Below are 18,299 nucleotides of genomic sequence, written 5' to 3'. Positions count from 1 at the left end.
CCGGAGCGGGCCCGGGCCCGTGAACAGCCTCTTTTGCTCTGCCTGACACGACATCAGAGGGACAGGAATGCTTCCTGCTCTAGGGGAAGATTCCAGGGAGCACGGGCTCCTTGCTGGGACAGGAAAGTCAAAGTTTTGGGCCACGTTGTGTTCCTACAGGGAATAACAAGCCCCCTCTACAGTGAGCCGCGAGCTTGGGCCTGTCTCCGCAACACAGACAAGGTGAGCCCAGGTAAGGCGCAGCCCTAGAAGGTTATTAAAATTTCATAATATTCGCTCTGTTCTGCATTTAGCTTTTGCAGAGCACTGGAATTATCTGCCTGTACAACCTCAGGCACCTGGGAACATCTTGGCAAGCAGAATGGTACATTCTGGCCATTTTTCACTTTTTCCTGCCGTGACTGCTACCGTGGGATGAGGCAAGAGACTATTGCAGCAGACTTTTTAGCTGGCATTTGTATGCAATGTAGAACTACACGTTTGGAGACAAAAACATCAAGAGTTTGTGTTTATTTGTCTACATTCAGCTTAATCCAGATGTACTGCCTGAATGATTCAGACATACAAAACCCACTCTTTCCCACTGGTTTTTAAAATAAAATCTTCACTTATAAAACTGAAACACTAACGCATTAAAATACAGAAAGCTTGTTTAACTCACTTCACAAAAGCATTAACAGATGACATATCCCTTATCTATTTAAAGCCATACTGTGTTAACACTTCAACGTCAATTTTAAATAGAAAAAGGATACTGAAGTCGTATTAACTCAAAAAATCTATTTAGACAAAGTTGTAATGGCAACTAACAAACCATTAAATACATAGATGCCCAAAATACAGCTAAGTATGGAATTACAGGTACTCAACCATTAGTGACTGATATCACAAAGAGCACTGCAACATGGAAACAGGGGGAAGGGGGGATTTACGTGTTTACTGTGATGCAATAAAACTGAATATTCAAAGGGTGCGCAAGTGCGGAAGGTAACAAAACTTCACACCCACAGAGGAAGGGCTGCTTTATCTGTACTGATAATTCATGCTGTGATCGTTTCTGCCGTAGCCACCTTGGGAAGCTTGATAGGAACTGGGGGGGCCGCTGTAATTTTGGCCTGAACCGGGGGAGTTGTAGTTGGACTGTGAAGAATATCCACCTGCAAAGGGAGCACAAGGGGGAGAGAGAAAGACGTTCGCTTATAATCACGTGGTGAAATAAAAGCTCTGTTAATACAGAGGAGCACAGCATTTTTACTCCTATCCAGAACGGCTGTAGCACAGGAGCACACACAGAAGACGTAAAGATGCCGTTTTCACACACCAACACATGCAGAGAAAAATATACGAAGAAGCGTTTTATACTAACCTTGCTTACCTTGGTAAGAGGACCCTCCGCCCCCAGATCCTCCCCCATAGCCACCATGTGAACCAGTATTGTATGAGGCACCTCCTGAATAGTTATTTCCTCCTCCTCCGCGGCCACTGTTGCCACCGTAACCTGGAAGAGAGCAGAGGCTGAGCAAAGCTGGCCTTCCAGCGACTTCCACCGAGACTACCCGGACAAGCAGCTAAAAAAAAATCTGCCTGTTACTGATGGCTAAAGAGATGGTAACTCATCGAGCTGAGCTTGCTGACCAGGGTTCAGCCAGCAAGAACTTCCCTTCTTCTGCCCTTCCCGCAGCCTTTGGCGGCTAGCTAACTTTCCTGTTACGGAAAGCGAAGACTTGATCACAACAATTATGCAGGTCAACTAGCTGGGCACAGCAGAGTAGACGACTCCACGTTCATCTTTCAAAACGCAAGAACATCTTCGCAGAGAGCAGGGACGGACTAGACCAGCAGGTTACCTGGTCCATAGCTGATCTCGTTAACAACAAATAAGCGAAACCCGAGCAGTTTAAGCCCGCTAGATATCTAGAGCATCCGCTTCGCAAGATGAACTAACGTTTGCATTATCAAGTCCACATGTTGCTCCCCCCCCCACCCCGTCAAATAAGCCAGGCAGCACTCACTGAATTTGCTCTCATAGTTGTAATCTGAGCCTCCACCACCGGGTGAGTTGTAAGAATTGGAGTATGAAGAATAGTTGCCTTGGCCGTGATTATACCCTTTCTGTTTGCCTTGAGGTGGGCCGTAGTTACTGTACTGATTTTGGTTGTATGACTGCTGTTGCTGGCCTTGGTGGGACTGATACCCTGACCCATAGGAAGGTTTTTGCTGTCCTCCGTGCTGCTGTTTCTTCCCACCGTGTTTCGGAGGAACGGGGGAATTGTAGTTATCGCCACCTTGATAGTAGGATCCATACCCGGAGGAGCCACCACCACCACCTCCGCCGCCACTCCCGGAGTTGGAGTGGCCACCATTGCTATAGAACTGGCCTAAACAGGGAAAACAAAGTTAGTCCGTAACAGCAACGGCGTTTTGGTGGGGCAGGTATATTCCAGAAACCAAGACATTTCAGAAGCAAGACACTATTTAAAGGGGTAGGTTCATATCACAATAAAGAGATTTTACTATTGTGAAAGCAACAGTTTAAGAGTAGCTTGATCTTACGCTGATGAAAGGCTTAAGAAACTCCACACGAGGCCAAGAGGTGTAACATTTTGTTCATTTAAGTAGACAGGGAATTATGAAATACATTGACATCATATGATTTTCCAAGTTACTTTAAAAATTTCTCATTTAACAACTCTGAGCCAGTTCTCCTATAGCTTTAATTCCAGTATAAACCCAAAATCTAGAACTAAGCTCAGGGCTACTACAATTTTTTTTTTTTATGCATGTTACAATAACTAACAGTTATTACTTAATGTTCTACAAAGATTTAAAATCTGGTGCTCAAACTACATTTGAGACAAGTCAGCCATCAATGTCAACTGATGCTCACTCTCCACAGCTGAAAGAAGTGGTAACAAGGAATAATCTTATTCCTGTAACGAGGAATTAAGTCAACATCCATGCAGTTCACTAAAATAAAGAGAACCTTCGGTATTGATTTACACATCGAATGAACAGAAACAATCCAACCGAAATGAAGATGTGCATACACAGCTTATCCTATTGTGTAGCACTATTTATCTCAAAAATCTGGTACCACCGTGATCTTAGATCCAAGGTTACCAAAAACCTCTAACGGATCAAAATCCTCTAGAAAGTCTGGATGCAAAAGCACTGTACATAGTCAAGAGTTAGTGTTGTTTTTTTTGTTTTTTTCCTTTTATTTATCAATAGTACTACAGTCAAGCTCTTAAACTGCTGAGCAATTGCTTTCCTGCCCAATTCCTGCAAATTGAACTTCAATGAATGTTTCACAGTTTGGGCTTAACGTGAGAAGACTTAACTCTACAGTCAGACTTGCCATATTAAAACCTAACTTATTTCAAGGAAGAAAAGCCACTAGAATCTAACTAAAAACCTGCACCAGTGTCTGTAACAGCATGTACTACTCCTGGAACTTAACTAGGCCTCTAAAGAGGAGGAGTTTTGCCAGCATCTCCTTTGAAAACGAAGGAGAGGTGTATGAGAATTTAGTATTTCTCAAGAAAAACTTACAGTTAAAAAGAGACAAGGTATAAAATCTTGTACCCTTTCTTTCTGCAATCCCATGTGAAACTAATGGAACAACTCATCATAAGGGTGAATCAGAGCTCATTTCCTAAATTCAATATGTGTTTTTATKTGAAGAGCGGTGGCTCTTCAAGGCACCTAAGCTTTTTTCGTCACCTTGCTCATTTTTTCCAGAACTCCAAATATCCCTGGAATCACAGAATCAATTCTTCACTACGCCCTCTGCACTAGAGTAAGACTTTCTAGATTACACAAGATCCTTTTTCCTCCTTTCCCCTATAGACTGTGTTTCAGCTGGGTAGAAACAAGGCTCTGCAATATACTTCTCTCCAGTCAAAAAACCAAAACAGCAAAATATTCCTGCACTGTGACCGAAAGGTACCTTGCTCTGTCACGTGCATTGAAGTTCCTGTCTTTGGTTCAGACACATCTGGAAGGAATATGGGATCCTCCAGAACAAGAGGTTAAGAACTAAGACTTGCACCATTTAAATTCAAGCTGCAGATGCTGGAAGTTGGCCTCTGCCAAGCAAGGAATCAATTTCCGGAATTTACATTTTACATGAACCCTTCATATTTAACTATGAAGTTTTAATGCTGTTTGACACCTGATATTTTCTACTCCCCCTAAATCAAAGCTAATGAATAAAAATATCGAACACACCAGTAGTTACTTTAACATGTATTCACTTAAAAAATGGCAGTTGTTCACCTCATTCAGGACAGTATCTATTCACTTGTATAAAAAGTCATTATCTCAAACAATAACTTTCTAAAAAAAATAGGGCATGCATTTTTTTTTTAAAGTAGTCACTAGATACCTTGGACAATTTTTTTTTTTTTTTTTACTTGATGCTTCATAGGTTAAAGATTTTTGTTTTGCCTTTTTTTAAATTTTTTTTTCTTTTTAACTAGTTTAGTTACTGAGTTAACTCAAATGTTGTTGAGCTTCACAAGTTAAATTAATGCAATGGTGCAGGCTTTGCAGCTAAAAACAGTGACAAACAAAATACAGTTTTAAAACAAGTACTATAGCAAGAATAAAGGACCGAACACTTTAAATTTATCAAAGACTAGCGTCTTAAACGGCCAATTTCAAGTTCCCCGCCATTTCAAATTCCAGTGAAATTATTTCTCCAGGTTATGACACACTTTTAGGGTGATRTGCATTTTGCAACAGGCACGCACGGTGCAGCCTCAGCAGCGAGGCTGCTGAGTCCGCGGCCACCGCAAGTTTGCTGAAGTGCTTTAGGCCCTTTATGCTTGGCTCAAGAAAGCCCATTTTCATGTAACGATTGAATCCATGCATTTTCAGAAGTTATCAAGACTAACATTTTTACATTAACTCCTAATGCCTGGATATTTATTGTATCAGTATCGGAAGCACAATTACAATACCTTTGAAAGTACACTAGCTACCAGCCACAATAAGTCACATCCCTCAGCGTTAATCCACCAGCGTGTTACAAAGGATTTAGGATTAATTTTAGCACATACGATTCCACATACAAGTCAACATTTTGCATGCTTAAAAAGCTGGGCTGTACTATATTCAGAGATGTTGAAAAGTCTTCCCAATATCAGAGGCATTTACCCAATTTCTGGGATTTAATAAAAGGCTCAAATTTTGTACAAAACCTGCCGTAAATTAAGACAAAGGTAGATTAAAACACTTCAGTATCTGTTTCTTAAAAATAAAGTAATGCTTTCCATAAAAAGCAAAGATGGGCTTTTTGCCTTTATGCTGAACAGAGCTGGCTTTGAAATTTGTGCAAACTGCACAAAAACATTCTTTGATAATTAGTTCCCCCTGTTGTGTACATTGATACAACCAAGTTCAAAGGCAAATCACAATAAAAACTGCCACTGTCTTAAGTTCTGCAGGCTAATAAGAGTTTCAGACAAGCTGCGGTGAAAAGCCACTGTTGAGAAACCCAGTGAAGCACAGGGACACAGCACGAACACTTTGGGTTTTGGAGTTCGAGAAAATTGGAGTAAAAAGCTGTTTTTTGTGCAATACTTTTAGATGATCTAGGAAGACCCAAAATCATGATAGCCGTAGCAGTCTGTGAAAAAGTCACCTACAAAAGGGGGAGACAGAGCAGAGAAAAAAAATTAGAATTCTTTTGAAGATGGCAAAATGCGCCACATTTGAAAGTCATGTTTTAGATTTCTCTGCTCCTGTCACCCCCCAATGAAGGCTTCTTCTCAAGACCAATCGCTGTGTATTTTCAGGAAAATCTGATTCACAAGTGTGGCTGATAGCTTCACATGGCTTAAAGCAGAGAAATTTAAAATATTCACAATTTTAGAGGAAACGTGAAGTCACCTGGATTTGAGTTTAACTTTTAAACATGTACATAAGCCATCTTTCATTATTTCTCATTCAGAAAAAAGAGAACCCCTTAAGATGGCTTCAGCACAAGCATATTATTGTATGTTGCAACCCAGTCCAAGTTTTACACCCCCAGCAGATTGATGTGCTTCAAAATATAAAAGATGAACACTTACTATAGCCTGCTGTCGCGGAATTTCCTCCATAACCATAGCTTCCATATCCAGCACCTAAATTGGAATAAAATTTTTAAATAAAACAGAATACAAGCATACAAAGCTTCATTTCCTGTAATGCTACAGGTCAGACTTTGAAATGCTAGAGATTAATTAATCCACCTATTGGTGGACAGGTAGTTTCTGTACCATTTAGCATGGATGAATGAGAATAAAACATGCACAGCAGCTCACCTGCATTCATGTAGCCACCGTGATTGCCACCGAATCCACCCCTGCCTCTCCCACGGCCTCGGATATTGCCGCCTCTTCCACGACCACGCATGTTGGGCGGAGGGGGTACTTCGTTGTGCATGGGGCCTCCCATTCCGAAACCCGGATTATGCTGCTGAAGGAGAGAGGCTCGTTACACAATGTTTCTGGATCATTTCACCACACACCCAAGATGAAAACAAAACCTTTCAAAATCATGTCACGAACTCTAGAACATGTCAGATACTGATCTCCATCAACAGGGAAAAGGGCCAAACAAAAGTTGAGGGTGGTATCAGGTAAGAGTAATCTCCAGGAAACAGGGTAAGGACAAGACGCCTGCAAAACTTCATGGATGCCACAGAAGAGCACAGTCTGGAAGACGGAAGAGAACACAGCAGTATTTCTGCTTTCTAATCCAATAGCTATTAGTAGATCCTGGTTTCTCTCTGTTCACGTTAGGTTATTCCTCTTCCCCAAAAGAAAGATTACAATTGCAGCACAGAAGACAGAAGTACTGCAGAATCATTAGCTACATCACAAACAACAGAAGTCATTGAACAGTAAGTTTACTTACTTTTACTGCAAACTTGGGTCCTCCCCTGGCAGGCACAGGGGCTCTTTTCTTCTTGTTTTGCTCAATGGCAACAGGGGCATCTGGAAACAACTTCTCTAACGCAGCCAGAGCAGCATAGGCTTTTGCCACCTTTTTATTTGAACCGGCTCCTTGAAACTTCTGCCCATCAACCTCCACCTTTGAAATGGATTAAATCATTGCATGTGAATGGAAAGGGCAGAAATAGAAGCTGCCTCTTGTGAATAAACTTGATGTCATTAACCATTTTTATATGGTGCCCTCAGACAATTCCAGTAGGGATCTAGGAAAATTCTTACTAAGGCTATAAAGTTGCAGATATCTGAACTCGGATGAAAGTATGAAGAGGAACAGGAAGTCATCTCACCTCCATGACAAAGCGCTTGTCATGACTGCCACCTGTTTCTGAAATCAGTTCATATTTCAGCCCACGTCTTTTCTCGTTTAGTTCCATCACAGGATTCTTGCCATGCTTTGTCAGAATTGGTCCCTGTTGTTTCACATTCTGAAAGAGGAGAAGTGGTCATGAAGCTCCAAGAAAAACCTACTGGACTACAAGTTACTCCCAAAATATGAACTTTCTACRACTGAAAAATACTTTAAAGGACAGTTGCACTAGGATGAGCTTGTGTGATATTCTTATCTCAAAACTTATAGTAACTGAAGACTGCTATATTTTACATCTGTCAGCACAGCGTGTACATTCAGGCCAGACTCCGTTAGCAGGGAAGAGCAATATGCTAAAAGGTCCTTCAAAGAACGGCCTTCAACATCACCTTCTCCAAAAGAGTCTGTCCTGATTCTTTAACTCTTAAGACCCTGCTCACCTCTGAGGTTTGATCTGAAGGAGGAGAAGCAGCACTGGGTGTAGAGACTGTTTCCACTACAGGAGGAGGAGCAACAACAACTGGTTTCTGTTCCGTTTCCTCTGCTGATTCATCTCCCTTTCCAGACTCTTTGCCTTCCACTCCCGTGGGTAAGCCCATATCTTGCAACACCTAGGGCAAGGAGAGTTGGAGAAGGGATTACTGAAAAGCACTTACCTCAGAGATGTGCTGGTTCTCCTATGCTCTACATCTTTTGGGGTGAATATTTGAAAGGGTTGCTCAGAGTCACTCTATTAATTTTGTTAGAGTATTAGGCTAACATTCTGTAAGGATTATTCATCTTACTTTTCCCTCATTTTCCAAATCTTGTGGACACTTCAAGAACTAAGTACCAAGTTCCCTGCCTTGCAACACACAGACCACACTGTCTTGATATTTAACTTCTACCCTGGATGCGACCTGGTCCATGCTGAAGGGGTTACACATTTCACAYATACAATTTTAATCATGACTTCCATGATGATCAGGGGCTTTCAGGTCACTCTTTTCAAGTTTAAGAGGTCAACAATCATCACTAGGAAACAGACTGCCTGTTATTTAGAGCCCCGGGGCAGGAATTTACAGACACAACTCTTACCTTCACTGCTACATGCAATTTGGCTGTCTTTTTGGAAGGTCCTGATGCCTCAAATGTGCTGCCATCAATTTCCACAGACATTGTAAAAATAGGAGCATGAACAGGACCAGTCTGAGACACAAGTTTGTACTGGAGTCCAGGTTTTAGCTGGTTTAGTTTCATCAGTGCATTCATGGCCTGGGGAGGTTCAAGTTTTTCCTCTGAACAGAAAAACAAGTTTTTCAGGTGTTTGCAATCGCTTTAGAAGAAGCAAAACTGATTTCATATAGTGAGTTATCTGTCATTTTTGTCCTTGTGAGAGTTTAAAAGTTATACCAAGTAAGACCTTACAGCGGTAATTTATTTTATTTACTTAAAGTTTGCATGCCCTACAATTCATATTTACAGTATCACTCAAGATCAAACACTTGCAAGAGTTCTGTGACCTGCCCCCCAACTTAGCCTGAAAATAGCTTTCAGGTAGTCATTTGTACCTACCTCTCGTTAACTCAATACCTTTTTTCTGAATCTTCTTTTTCTTTTTGCTGGGAGACTTCTCCTCTCCATCCTCCTCCATAGGACGCTTCATTGGGGTAACGGCATATGTTGTACTGGGAGGAATCTGGACTGTAACAATCATAACAGAAGAGCTAAGCATTCCAGTTTCCAGTAACAAGAACAGCAATAGCCTTACAAACGCGTTATTTTTTTCTAGTACCTACCAGTGTAGTCAACGGGGTTTTCATTCTTTGGTTTCTTGGGCATTTTGGAAGGTAGGGGATCCATCCCCAAGACCTTGTGAAGCTGGCCAAAAGCAGCAAGTCTCAGAGCATGCTAGAAAGATTAAACGCATGTTACTGGGAGGCACAAGTTGCTACAGTAATCTTTGTTCACTGCAGTTTCAGACAGGAACRTTCTACCCACCCCTACACAAAATTCCTCATCAGTTTAAATAGGACTCTCCTTTGAATTTTTTGGAAGTTCAACCCAAAATACGGGTCATGGTAGTAAAGTCACTATTGAAAACCTGAGACTTTGCTTCTGGTTGGCCAAGCTACAAATTCCTTATTGGTGTGGGACCCATTTGTATTTCTTTACTTGACTAGATATTAAAAAAGTTAACACCAACCTCTGTGAGGTTACTATACTACCATTAACCAATATGGAAGTTCAGAGTCAGTTGAACTGATTAAGTTTTTGTAACATCTGTAGTCAAAACTATACCTGAGCACTCTGTGTGATATCTTCCCTTTGTTGTCTGTCTAGATGCCCAATAGCATCAGTGGCTTCTTTTTCACAAGGATCATAAATACCAGAACCATCTGAAGGCAGGAAACAAGGAAGATATGCAGAGAATTATCCTGGTGTTTCTAAAGAAACTAAACTAAGTATTCCCTTGGCATCAATCAACACTCATCTCTCGAAGAACACCGACTGACATGATCCATCCAATGTCCAACATTCTGAAACTCGTCTGGATTATTTTACAAGTACAATTATAAGTGAAACTGGTCACAACCACTCAGAGAAGCAATTTTACACTTGCAAGAAACTGGTACCTCTCTCTACAGGGTTTAACATCATGGGTCCATAGCTTTGAACACATGTGCCCTAAAGAATAGCAAGGTACTGTAGTACCCATATATACTGGGGGGTTTCTGAGTTTTGAATCTAAGTTGCCCGCACATATAACAAGGGATGTCTCAAATACTAGGCAACATAATAGCGCATCAAAGCTTCAATCGTATTTCGTTTCAGTTTCACTTTGAAATGTAAATGCAGAGAACCACCTAACCTGGCATAACGATTCCTGATGCGAGGCATTCGAGAACTCTCCTCAGAGCCTCGCCAGCTCCCATTGGTCTATTAGCAGTTCCTATAGATTTTTCACAGAGTAGCTCTAGAGGCTGAAAGACATTTTTGAAAAGTGAGAAAAGCAAATGTACATGCATGTGTTGTGTACTGTGAATATTATAAGTTTAGAAGTTACTTAAAATTCTCAGCACGGATTGCAAGTAAAACGATGCACACTGTAAAACTTCAATATGCATCTTTCAAGGATGCAAACTTTTTTTTTTAAGTTTTATATAAAACTAGCTTATTGAAACAGAATGTTTGCCAACTTAACAGGGTTAAACAACAATTTGGAGAAGTGGCACATACAAAGGAAAAGAAAAGAATTACCCATCCTCTTAGYGGGGCCCAAGTAGGAACCCGAGTACACAGATCTCTCAAAACCCGAATGACTATGACGCACGACTTCAAACCATTAGCCCTGGCCTAGAACAGAAATCAAAAGCAGAAGCATATTCAATAAAAATACCCAAACTGTTCTTTTGCAGACATTAATTTTTGCAGTGCTACTTTGTCAAGGGTAAACAATATTTCACATTACAACTTTATAACTTTAATTGTAGAGTACAAAGACGACATTACTCTTAACACAAAGCAGCAGCTATGCATCTACTCATTAAAAAAGGTTCCTTTCGAATGTTAAATTCACTTAAGTGCTTCTTTAGCAACTGTACCATTGACAGACGCTAAGTTCAGCACATCTAACTATCATCCAACTTTAAAGTATTTTAAATAAAAAAAGTTAGCCAGTTAAGAGTTTACAAATTTTCTACTTAAAGACAAATATAAGAACAAAATGCAAACCTGGAACCACTTGGCGTGTCGGAGTGACGCCAAGGCAGCAAGGCATTTCTGCCTGTCCAGAACGTCCGGGGAGTCGTTGACTGATAGCGTTTCTATTCGTGGATGGAATAAGAAGACAAGGCACAGTTTGACCAAGGGGGTTCTGTCAGGTGGAGAGGGGATGAGGCAGCTTCCTAAAAGGCAGCTGAGGCTCCCAAAAGATCATGGTCTAGATCCTTTACCTGGAAGGATGGTCTGCAGTACGCTTGACTATTGGCCTTACTTAGAAATTTAAACTGCAGAGAGATGGGAAGTTTAATTAACAGGGGCAGACTAAAGTCTATTTTGTAAGGAAGAGATGGGAAGTAATGCTGTATGGGAGACGACAGAAATCCTTTACTACTCYGGTGAAGTTGCAGAGTATGAGGTCTGAAATTGCTAATAAATGGAATTTAAAATAAATCCCCACTCTGTGTTCAGAGTGTAGCTTTAGTGGAGGAGTGTGGGTGTGCGTGTGTGCGTGAGCTTTTCTACRATCAAGGGAACCCCCTCCGCCCATAAGGCGTGACTGCCCTGGCCCCAACCCGTGACAGAGAGCGTCCTGTTGGTCAAAGGTCCAGCGTCCCTAAAATTGACAAACTAGAAGGCTCGGTAGACGAGGTCAGATATCAAAACCATAGACAGTCAATAGAGCACAAAAATATTTTCCAGTCTGTGCTGCAGCAAAATTGAAGATATGGTTTAAGAAAGTTCAAAGTTTCTGAAGACCAGGGTTTTAGATAAGGCTAGTACACAGAGCAAATGTTTGAGGTCTGCGAATTAAACAGTGYGATGCCTATGATACAGAATTGATCATAGTAAAAAAAAAGTCAAGTGCAAAGACATTTGTGAATTTTCATTCCAAAACAAATTTAAGATCAAATATAGAAGCTAACTTTATCCAAAACTCTGAATCACATTCTGGAATTCTGAGCTTTAGCTGATAAAACAGCCAATCAAGGAGACCCAGAGCACCTATCATTCTTGCTGCAACACAAACTTTGTAACATCCAATTTCATGTACATGCAAGTCATTTAACAAGAAGCCTTCAACATGTTTAAAATGTATATGCTTATATTTTTTTTATGTATTGTGCAGGCCACTTACATGGCTAGATACAAAACAAGATTAATACAACAATATTACATATTAGTGAACTAAACGTCCAAGTAAAAAAAACTGAAAAAAAAAGGAGCAAAATACCATTTGAAAGGTGCTACTCAGTTTCAGAAGTTCAGTCAAAATAAACCATAATCATGATCTCATGGGATTAGTGTTGTATTATGAAATTTTGAATTTGCATAAAAAGAATTGCTGCTATTTAGGCTGAAATTGAATAGCACGCTTTAACAGTGAATTAGCAACAGAAAAATACAAGTTTCCAGACTGACTGTTGGCTGTTTTCAGTCTTCCATACCTCCAGCTAACTGTTTCTCCATTTCTTCTCTGACAACAGGCGACGTCAAATGGATGGTCAGTGTCAATGACGGCTCTTTTGTATTCTTAATTATAATTGCAGCATCACCAACTGACTGGATTATTTCATATTTGTCTTCGGTAATAGCCTGCAATATAATTTCACCACTTAGTAATCGTCTAATTCATTTCTTAGAGTTCCACTATCCTTTTTTTCCCAGAAAAAAAACAAAAACAAGGTCTATAAAATTTCAGTTAATAAAAAGATGTTCACTTACAAGGTAATTCTAGAACAATGCTATACATCTATGACAATTACTTTTCTAAGATAAAATAATAAAGCRCATCAAAAAATGTCATCAAGTGCCTTTTTATCCATTTAAAATATATTCTGCTTGTTTTGCTCACTGTAACAAGCACACAGAAACATTGAAAGATTTTACTCACAGCAAGCTGTACTCCAAGATTGTCAGCTACTTTCTCCAGGAGATCTGTTGTGGGCTTATCTTTGCACAAAAGAACTAGCTCAAGATCCAAGTCCCCCTTCAGTAACAGGCCTTTTGCTACAAGCCCTACACGCATCACTCCACGAAGGGTCCTAGTCAACTGTTCTGTAGCCTTCTGATCCCTGCAAATATACAGGGTACAATCACGACGGCTTAAAAACTAAAAAATTAACTGCAGCTAGGTAAGTGCAAACGCTTAACTGAAGCTAAGGGATGTATCTGCAAAGATTAAGTGTGAAACGTGATCCCCCCACTGAAGTACTACTACACCTACATAGGAAAAGTTGCTTCGGTCCCAGGTTAGCTCTCCCTCTCCTCTTAATTCCATTACTCCATAGCCAGGCAAGCATCTTTGCAAACTTCAGAGAGTATATTTCTACTAATCTAAATAAGATAGTGCTATTACTTCTGACAGTACCCTCTTAAAGCACTTGTTTAGYGATGTTCTTACCCTCCTTCTTTGTTCTCCTCTTCAGCCGCCGTCTCCATGGTCTCTTGTTCTGGCTGTTCCCCACTGACTTTTTCCTGTTCGTCAATCCAGTCAGAAACGGCTTTGAGCGCCCGTTCTGTGTGGGACACCATATTCTGAACTGCCTCCAGTTCTTCTTGAGTCGGGTAAACGGCTGAATGTTTTGCCATCACGTGGCGGTCATCGTTCACAAAAATACGCATTGGTCGCTGAAAAGGCAATTTGAAGCGATTTAGCAACAGGCTAAACCCAAATTAATCCTGTAAGTCCCCAAATTCCAGAACCTTACCATTTTTGCCTTTGAATGTCTGTCCAAATTTTCAAAAGGTACTTATTTAGATTCTTCCACCAAAAAGACTGTACCAGTACCACAATTTTCTGTAATCTGGGAACAGCAGAAAACTGATCAGCAATGCTTTACTGGTGGGCTAGTATGGTCCCCACAACCTGCTTGCTAAGTATACGTAATAATAACAGAAATAACTGATATAAATAACTGGAAGTGGTAACATAAATGACAATTATACGAACTTATTATTGAAAGCCAAGTTTTCTTCTCCCAAAGGCTAACTTTCTTTAGACCTGAATAGCACCCACAGTAACGATTAAAACCAATTTTATCGTACAGCTGTCACTCCAACTTCCACAGACTGCCTATGAAGGCTTACGTTAACTTCTCGGTGTTACCTGATCACCTGTTTAACAGGTACCATATGCTTATTTACTATATTTCAATTCAGCTGTACAGCAACTGCAGACCACACCGCACCAAGACAAAGGCCTTGAACTGCAACCTCATTCCCTTGTACACTCTGCAAAATGCAAAACATTCTACTAGTCTGAGCTGCGACCACGACTACCCGATTTTCCCTCCTAGGTCAAGTTTGCAGTCTCAGTGGCCTTAAGGATATTATTTTGGCTCCTTGTGCCTAAGAGGCTTTCCCATTAAAAATGGATTTTTTTTTTTTTTTGCAAAGCTCTCTTATTTCTAAAACAAATTGCAATTAAGATAAAGCATTCCCTGATACACACAGAAACAGTTTGTACTGGAAAAATTAACAGTTTTTGACATGATTTGTATATAAGCTAAAATATTTTCATGAGGTAAAGAACTAGATTTGTATCACCTGGTTACCAAACAAGGCAATAGTTTTGGCTGTGCTCATTGATGCTACTCACAAGCAACTACTTGTAAAAATCCATATATGGCCGACAGATTTTTACCCCAAATTCATTTTATGGCCCCAAAGTAAACAAGCTGGATTTTCATTATCATCAGTAGGTCACAAATTCAGTAACTGCATGAGTCTCTTCACTTATTTTAGCACATACTTTATCAAGAGGAAGTAGTATAAACTTAATTAGCAAATCTGCCTTTGAAGTGCTTGTAATTTCTAAAATTCAACAGAATTGCTATGCTGATTAAGCCAAAAATCACTACAGCTTGTTTCAGAACATGTCATCTTTCAAACCAAACAAAACCACTGGTATAGCTTGCACCTGGAACTGAAGTAGTTAACTTCTTTTGTTAAAATTCAAGTACTTTGTTCCTCTGTTTTTAGCCAAGGGGCCTTCTAGCAAAGAAATAATTGTGTCCTAAAGGACTAGTTTATGTTTTGTGAAAGAACACAGCTTTCCAAGATTGCCTTCAGATGTGAACAGACTTCTGGCAAGAAGTTCAAAATACCATCTTGTATCCACTGGGATTTACTCCTCTAATCTTAAGCACCAATCACATAGGAAACTATACGACTGTGATAAGAATCAGCAGTTGCTTGATTAACAGTCATTAATTTGACTACACCTTGAAAGCATCCATCTTCAATAAGACCCTTGATTTACCTCTAATTGAAACTGCACATGGTCAATCAGATTCCTGCAAATACCTTATGTTTCTTAGTAACTCCAGGAATTGTTATGTGCCATTTAAAAGCACTAGTACAAATGAGGCAAATGAATAGCCTCGTAACACAGCACAAGCACCTGAGGACTCACAGGAGCAATGGAGATTAAGACCATTAGCATCTATATCCAACACCTCCATCAGCTTCTGCTTCATTTCGAATCAGATTTTGCCAAGTTAGTTAACTTACTTTTACAATTTAGTATACATGAAGATTGCCATAACTACGGCACGTAAAAAAAAAATTGCCAGAGAAAGTCAATCATGTCTCAATTATTTAAGTCCTCAGCACCAAATCCTACTTCTCTGGAAATCCATCTGTTTCAAATGAGTTTCAATCAAAATGAAACCAGACTGCAGTTTGCTTTTGCTTTTTTCCACTGGAATCTACACGAGTYGTCTTACCGTTTCTTAGGCTAGCCAGTAATTACTATATATATATTACTATATAAATATGAAAAATAATTGAAATGTAGTTGAATGCTTTGCATTACCCTTTGACAGATGATACAAATTGCAAGTAAGCCTCACGTATCTTAAGTAAGTGCAAACTGTTCAATACACCAGAATAACAATAACAAACGAGCAATTAATTGTTCAAATACTTGGTGCTTTATTACAATAATACTGTTTTAACCATTACCTGTGCTAAAACAACATCCAGGGCCTGGACAGAAATCAGGACCCCACTGTGCCAGGTGTTTTACAAACAGAACTCAGGCTTATGACCTGAAGAATTTACAGATATAAGCTGGGATGAAATTGGGAAAGCTCATTTCCTCTAGCCACTATCAGATTGTAGGGGGTATTTATTCATGCAGATTTCTAGAGCACAGAAATGCCTCCGATCCCAATCTGGTAAATAGCTACGTACAGGATGATTTTCCCTTTGTGACACATCGGGATGACTTAAATGGATCYAATTGTAATTAAACCCACATGTCAGTGTCCACTGACCAGAGAGAATTATTCCTAAGGTATCTGCAAGAATCCACAAAGCATGCATTGCAATGCAAAGGTGTATATATATTCTTGCATAGTCACACATCTTGTCATGTGTTAGCAGGCTCCAAACTTCCCAGTCCATTCTAAGGCCTAAGTTTGGACTGGACCCAGAAGAATTTGGATCACTAATTGTTTTTATTGAGATCGGTTACTGTACCCAGTAATTTTTGGTTAAATTTCCTTAGTTCCCTCCAAGCAAGGTAAGAAGGTAGTTGAAATCCAAACTAATGGAGAGCAGCAGTTATCCCTACTGTCAGAAAATACTACAACACCCCAACGAGCGAGACTTCTGTTTCCTGTGATTTCTAAAGACGAATGTTATCTCTCCTCTTGAAATCACTGAAGTTCATTTTTAATGAGAACCCAGGAGCTGATGCTGCAGCATCACAGGATTCATGCCTCTTAGGAAAAAGAACCACAGAACAAGTTAAAAACATGAACACTCTGAATTATGCACAATTCCTGACATTGCTCATAAGGTTGATAGCCATTAAAATTTGGAAAAAGGAAAACATTTTGAAATTTAAGCCCCATTTTAAGACTCGCCTGCTCTGATTCTCCCCTCCTATGATTTCCTGCTACAAGCAGGATTTCAGCAACTTCCACTGGATTTCCAACTAGATTTCACTAGAATTCCAACATAACGAGCCAGACTGTCTCAAACACATTTTGGGGAGTGGGGTGGGTGACAAAATTATAGTAAGAATGCTAAGGGGTGAAATTTCTTCAATAACGATGCCCTGGATAAGGGCAAAGTTTAACTTATGTTAAGCAATGTATGTAGCTGGACTTAAGAACACTGCTTCATTTTAAGTAAGAATCAGTAATTTTTCATTTGTGTTTTTAGCCAGTCTTACTTTGCAGCATTCACACCTGAACAGGCTGCTTGAGCTGCTTTGGTTGTAAAACCTTAACACTGCGCTTTTGTTCGGATTTGGATGGCTTCCCTCGCAGGCAATTCCTTCAAGGTCTAAGGACGCTGACAGCATCCAATACATCTTTAAAAAACGAAACAAAACAAGCTACCTGAATAACTAAGATGATGGTAAACAAAAGCCGCTGACACTTGTAAAGCGGCAACGAGATGCAGCGAGGATAATCCACGCTGCTGTTCTGAATTGTCCAGAACTGAGCAGCTACAAATAACGGGATGAATTAAAACAAGGGGGGGGGGCGTTTCAGGGAAGCGATGGGAGCCTCGCTCAGGGCGGGCAGAACCCAAATGAGCCCAAATGAGCCAAACCCTGGAGAATAAGTTTCGAGAAAGGAGAGAGCACGGGGGTGGGGGGGAGCGCTGCTCTGTCCCCGGGAGGGGGAGGAGACGCGCATCCAGATGACACCGAAGGGGATGAAGCCACCTTGTATCTAACCCCCCCCACCGCTCCAGGCGCCACAACAGCGAGGGGAGAGGCGAGAACGGCCCCCCCCCACCGGGGAAAGGGGAAGGGGGGGGGCAAAGCAGTGCTGCGGTGACACCGGGCCTCCCCCTCGTCGCCAGTGCGCGCCGAGGGCCATCACAGTCCCCCCCAGGCCTGGAGAAAGAGGAGGGGGGGGAATGGGGTAACCCCCCCCCTCCCCACAGCGAGCCGCTGCCGCCATTTGCAAGCGCGGCGAGCGGGAGAACAAAGCGGCGGCGCGTGCACCTGGGGGGGGGTGGGAGACCCCCGCGCGCGCTGCCCCCCCCGCCCGGTGTGTGTGTGGGGAGGGAGGGGGCCGCGCGGGGGGGGGGGCGAGGTGCGCGCGCAGCGCCGACCCCCCCCAACACCCCTCTCCTCGCGCGCGCGCCCCCCCCCTCCCCTCACTCACTCGCGGCCCAACGGCCGCCCGCCGCCATTTTGTCTCTCCACAGCACAATGGGGCCGCGCGAGGGAAGGAGGGAGGGAGGGGAAGGGGGCCGGGTCACCGGCGGCGCGATCCGCGCCCCGCCACTTCGCCGCCGCCGCCGGCAGGCCCAGC

At 41.5% G+C, this 18,299-nt stretch overlaps 1 protein-coding gene across 9 annotated transcripts; it reads right to left on the bottom strand.

Moving 5' to 3' along the window:
* Window positions 1-494: 494 nt before the first annotated feature.
* ILF3 (interleukin enhancer binding factor 3) lies at window positions 495-18,167 on the bottom strand. Of its 9 annotated transcripts, none has more exons than XM_026064518.1 (20): window positions 18,150-18,167; window positions 13,725-13,820; window positions 13,418-13,644; window positions 12,908-13,088; window positions 12,462-12,609; window positions 11,026-11,117; window positions 10,552-10,647; window positions 10,163-10,274; window positions 9,592-9,689; window positions 9,090-9,201; window positions 8,866-8,994; window positions 8,389-8,588; window positions 7,752-7,922; window positions 7,292-7,429; window positions 6,907-7,083; window positions 6,312-6,465; window positions 6,078-6,131; window positions 2,013-2,378; window positions 1,367-1,498; window positions 495-1,157 (listed from the first exon to the last, which is right to left on the bottom strand). In XM_026064518.1, exons 2-20 carry the CDS (start codon window positions 13,725-13,727, stop codon window positions 1,024-1,026), a joined length of 2,724 nt encoding a protein of 907 aa, XP_025920303.1. In that variant the 5' UTR covers window positions 13,728-13,820; window positions 18,150-18,167; the 3' UTR covers window positions 495-1,023. The 9 variants fall into 9 exon arrangements, with proteins under 9 accessions (XP_025920303.1, XP_025920323.1, XP_025920367.1 ...); XM_026064538.1 differs by lacking the exon at window positions 18,150-18,167 and adding an exon at window positions 15,982-17,592 and having other exon boundaries at window positions 1,376-1,498; XM_026064582.1 differs by lacking the exon at window positions 18,150-18,167 and adding an exon at window positions 15,982-17,592 and having other exon boundaries at window positions 1,376-1,498; window positions 6,312-6,462; window positions 8,884-8,994.
* Between the last annotated feature and the right edge of the window lie 132 nt (window positions 18,168-18,299).

This window comes from Apteryx rowi, unplaced genomic scaffold, assembly GCF_003343035.1.
Source record: "Apteryx rowi isolate R43461 unplaced genomic scaffold, aptRow1 scaffold_1017, whole genome shotgun sequence".
Lineage (NCBI taxonomy): Eukaryota > Metazoa > Chordata > Aves > Apterygiformes > Apterygidae > Apteryx > Apteryx rowi.
Note: the sequence above shows the minus strand (reverse complement) of the source record. Positions and strands in the feature narration are given on the sequence as shown.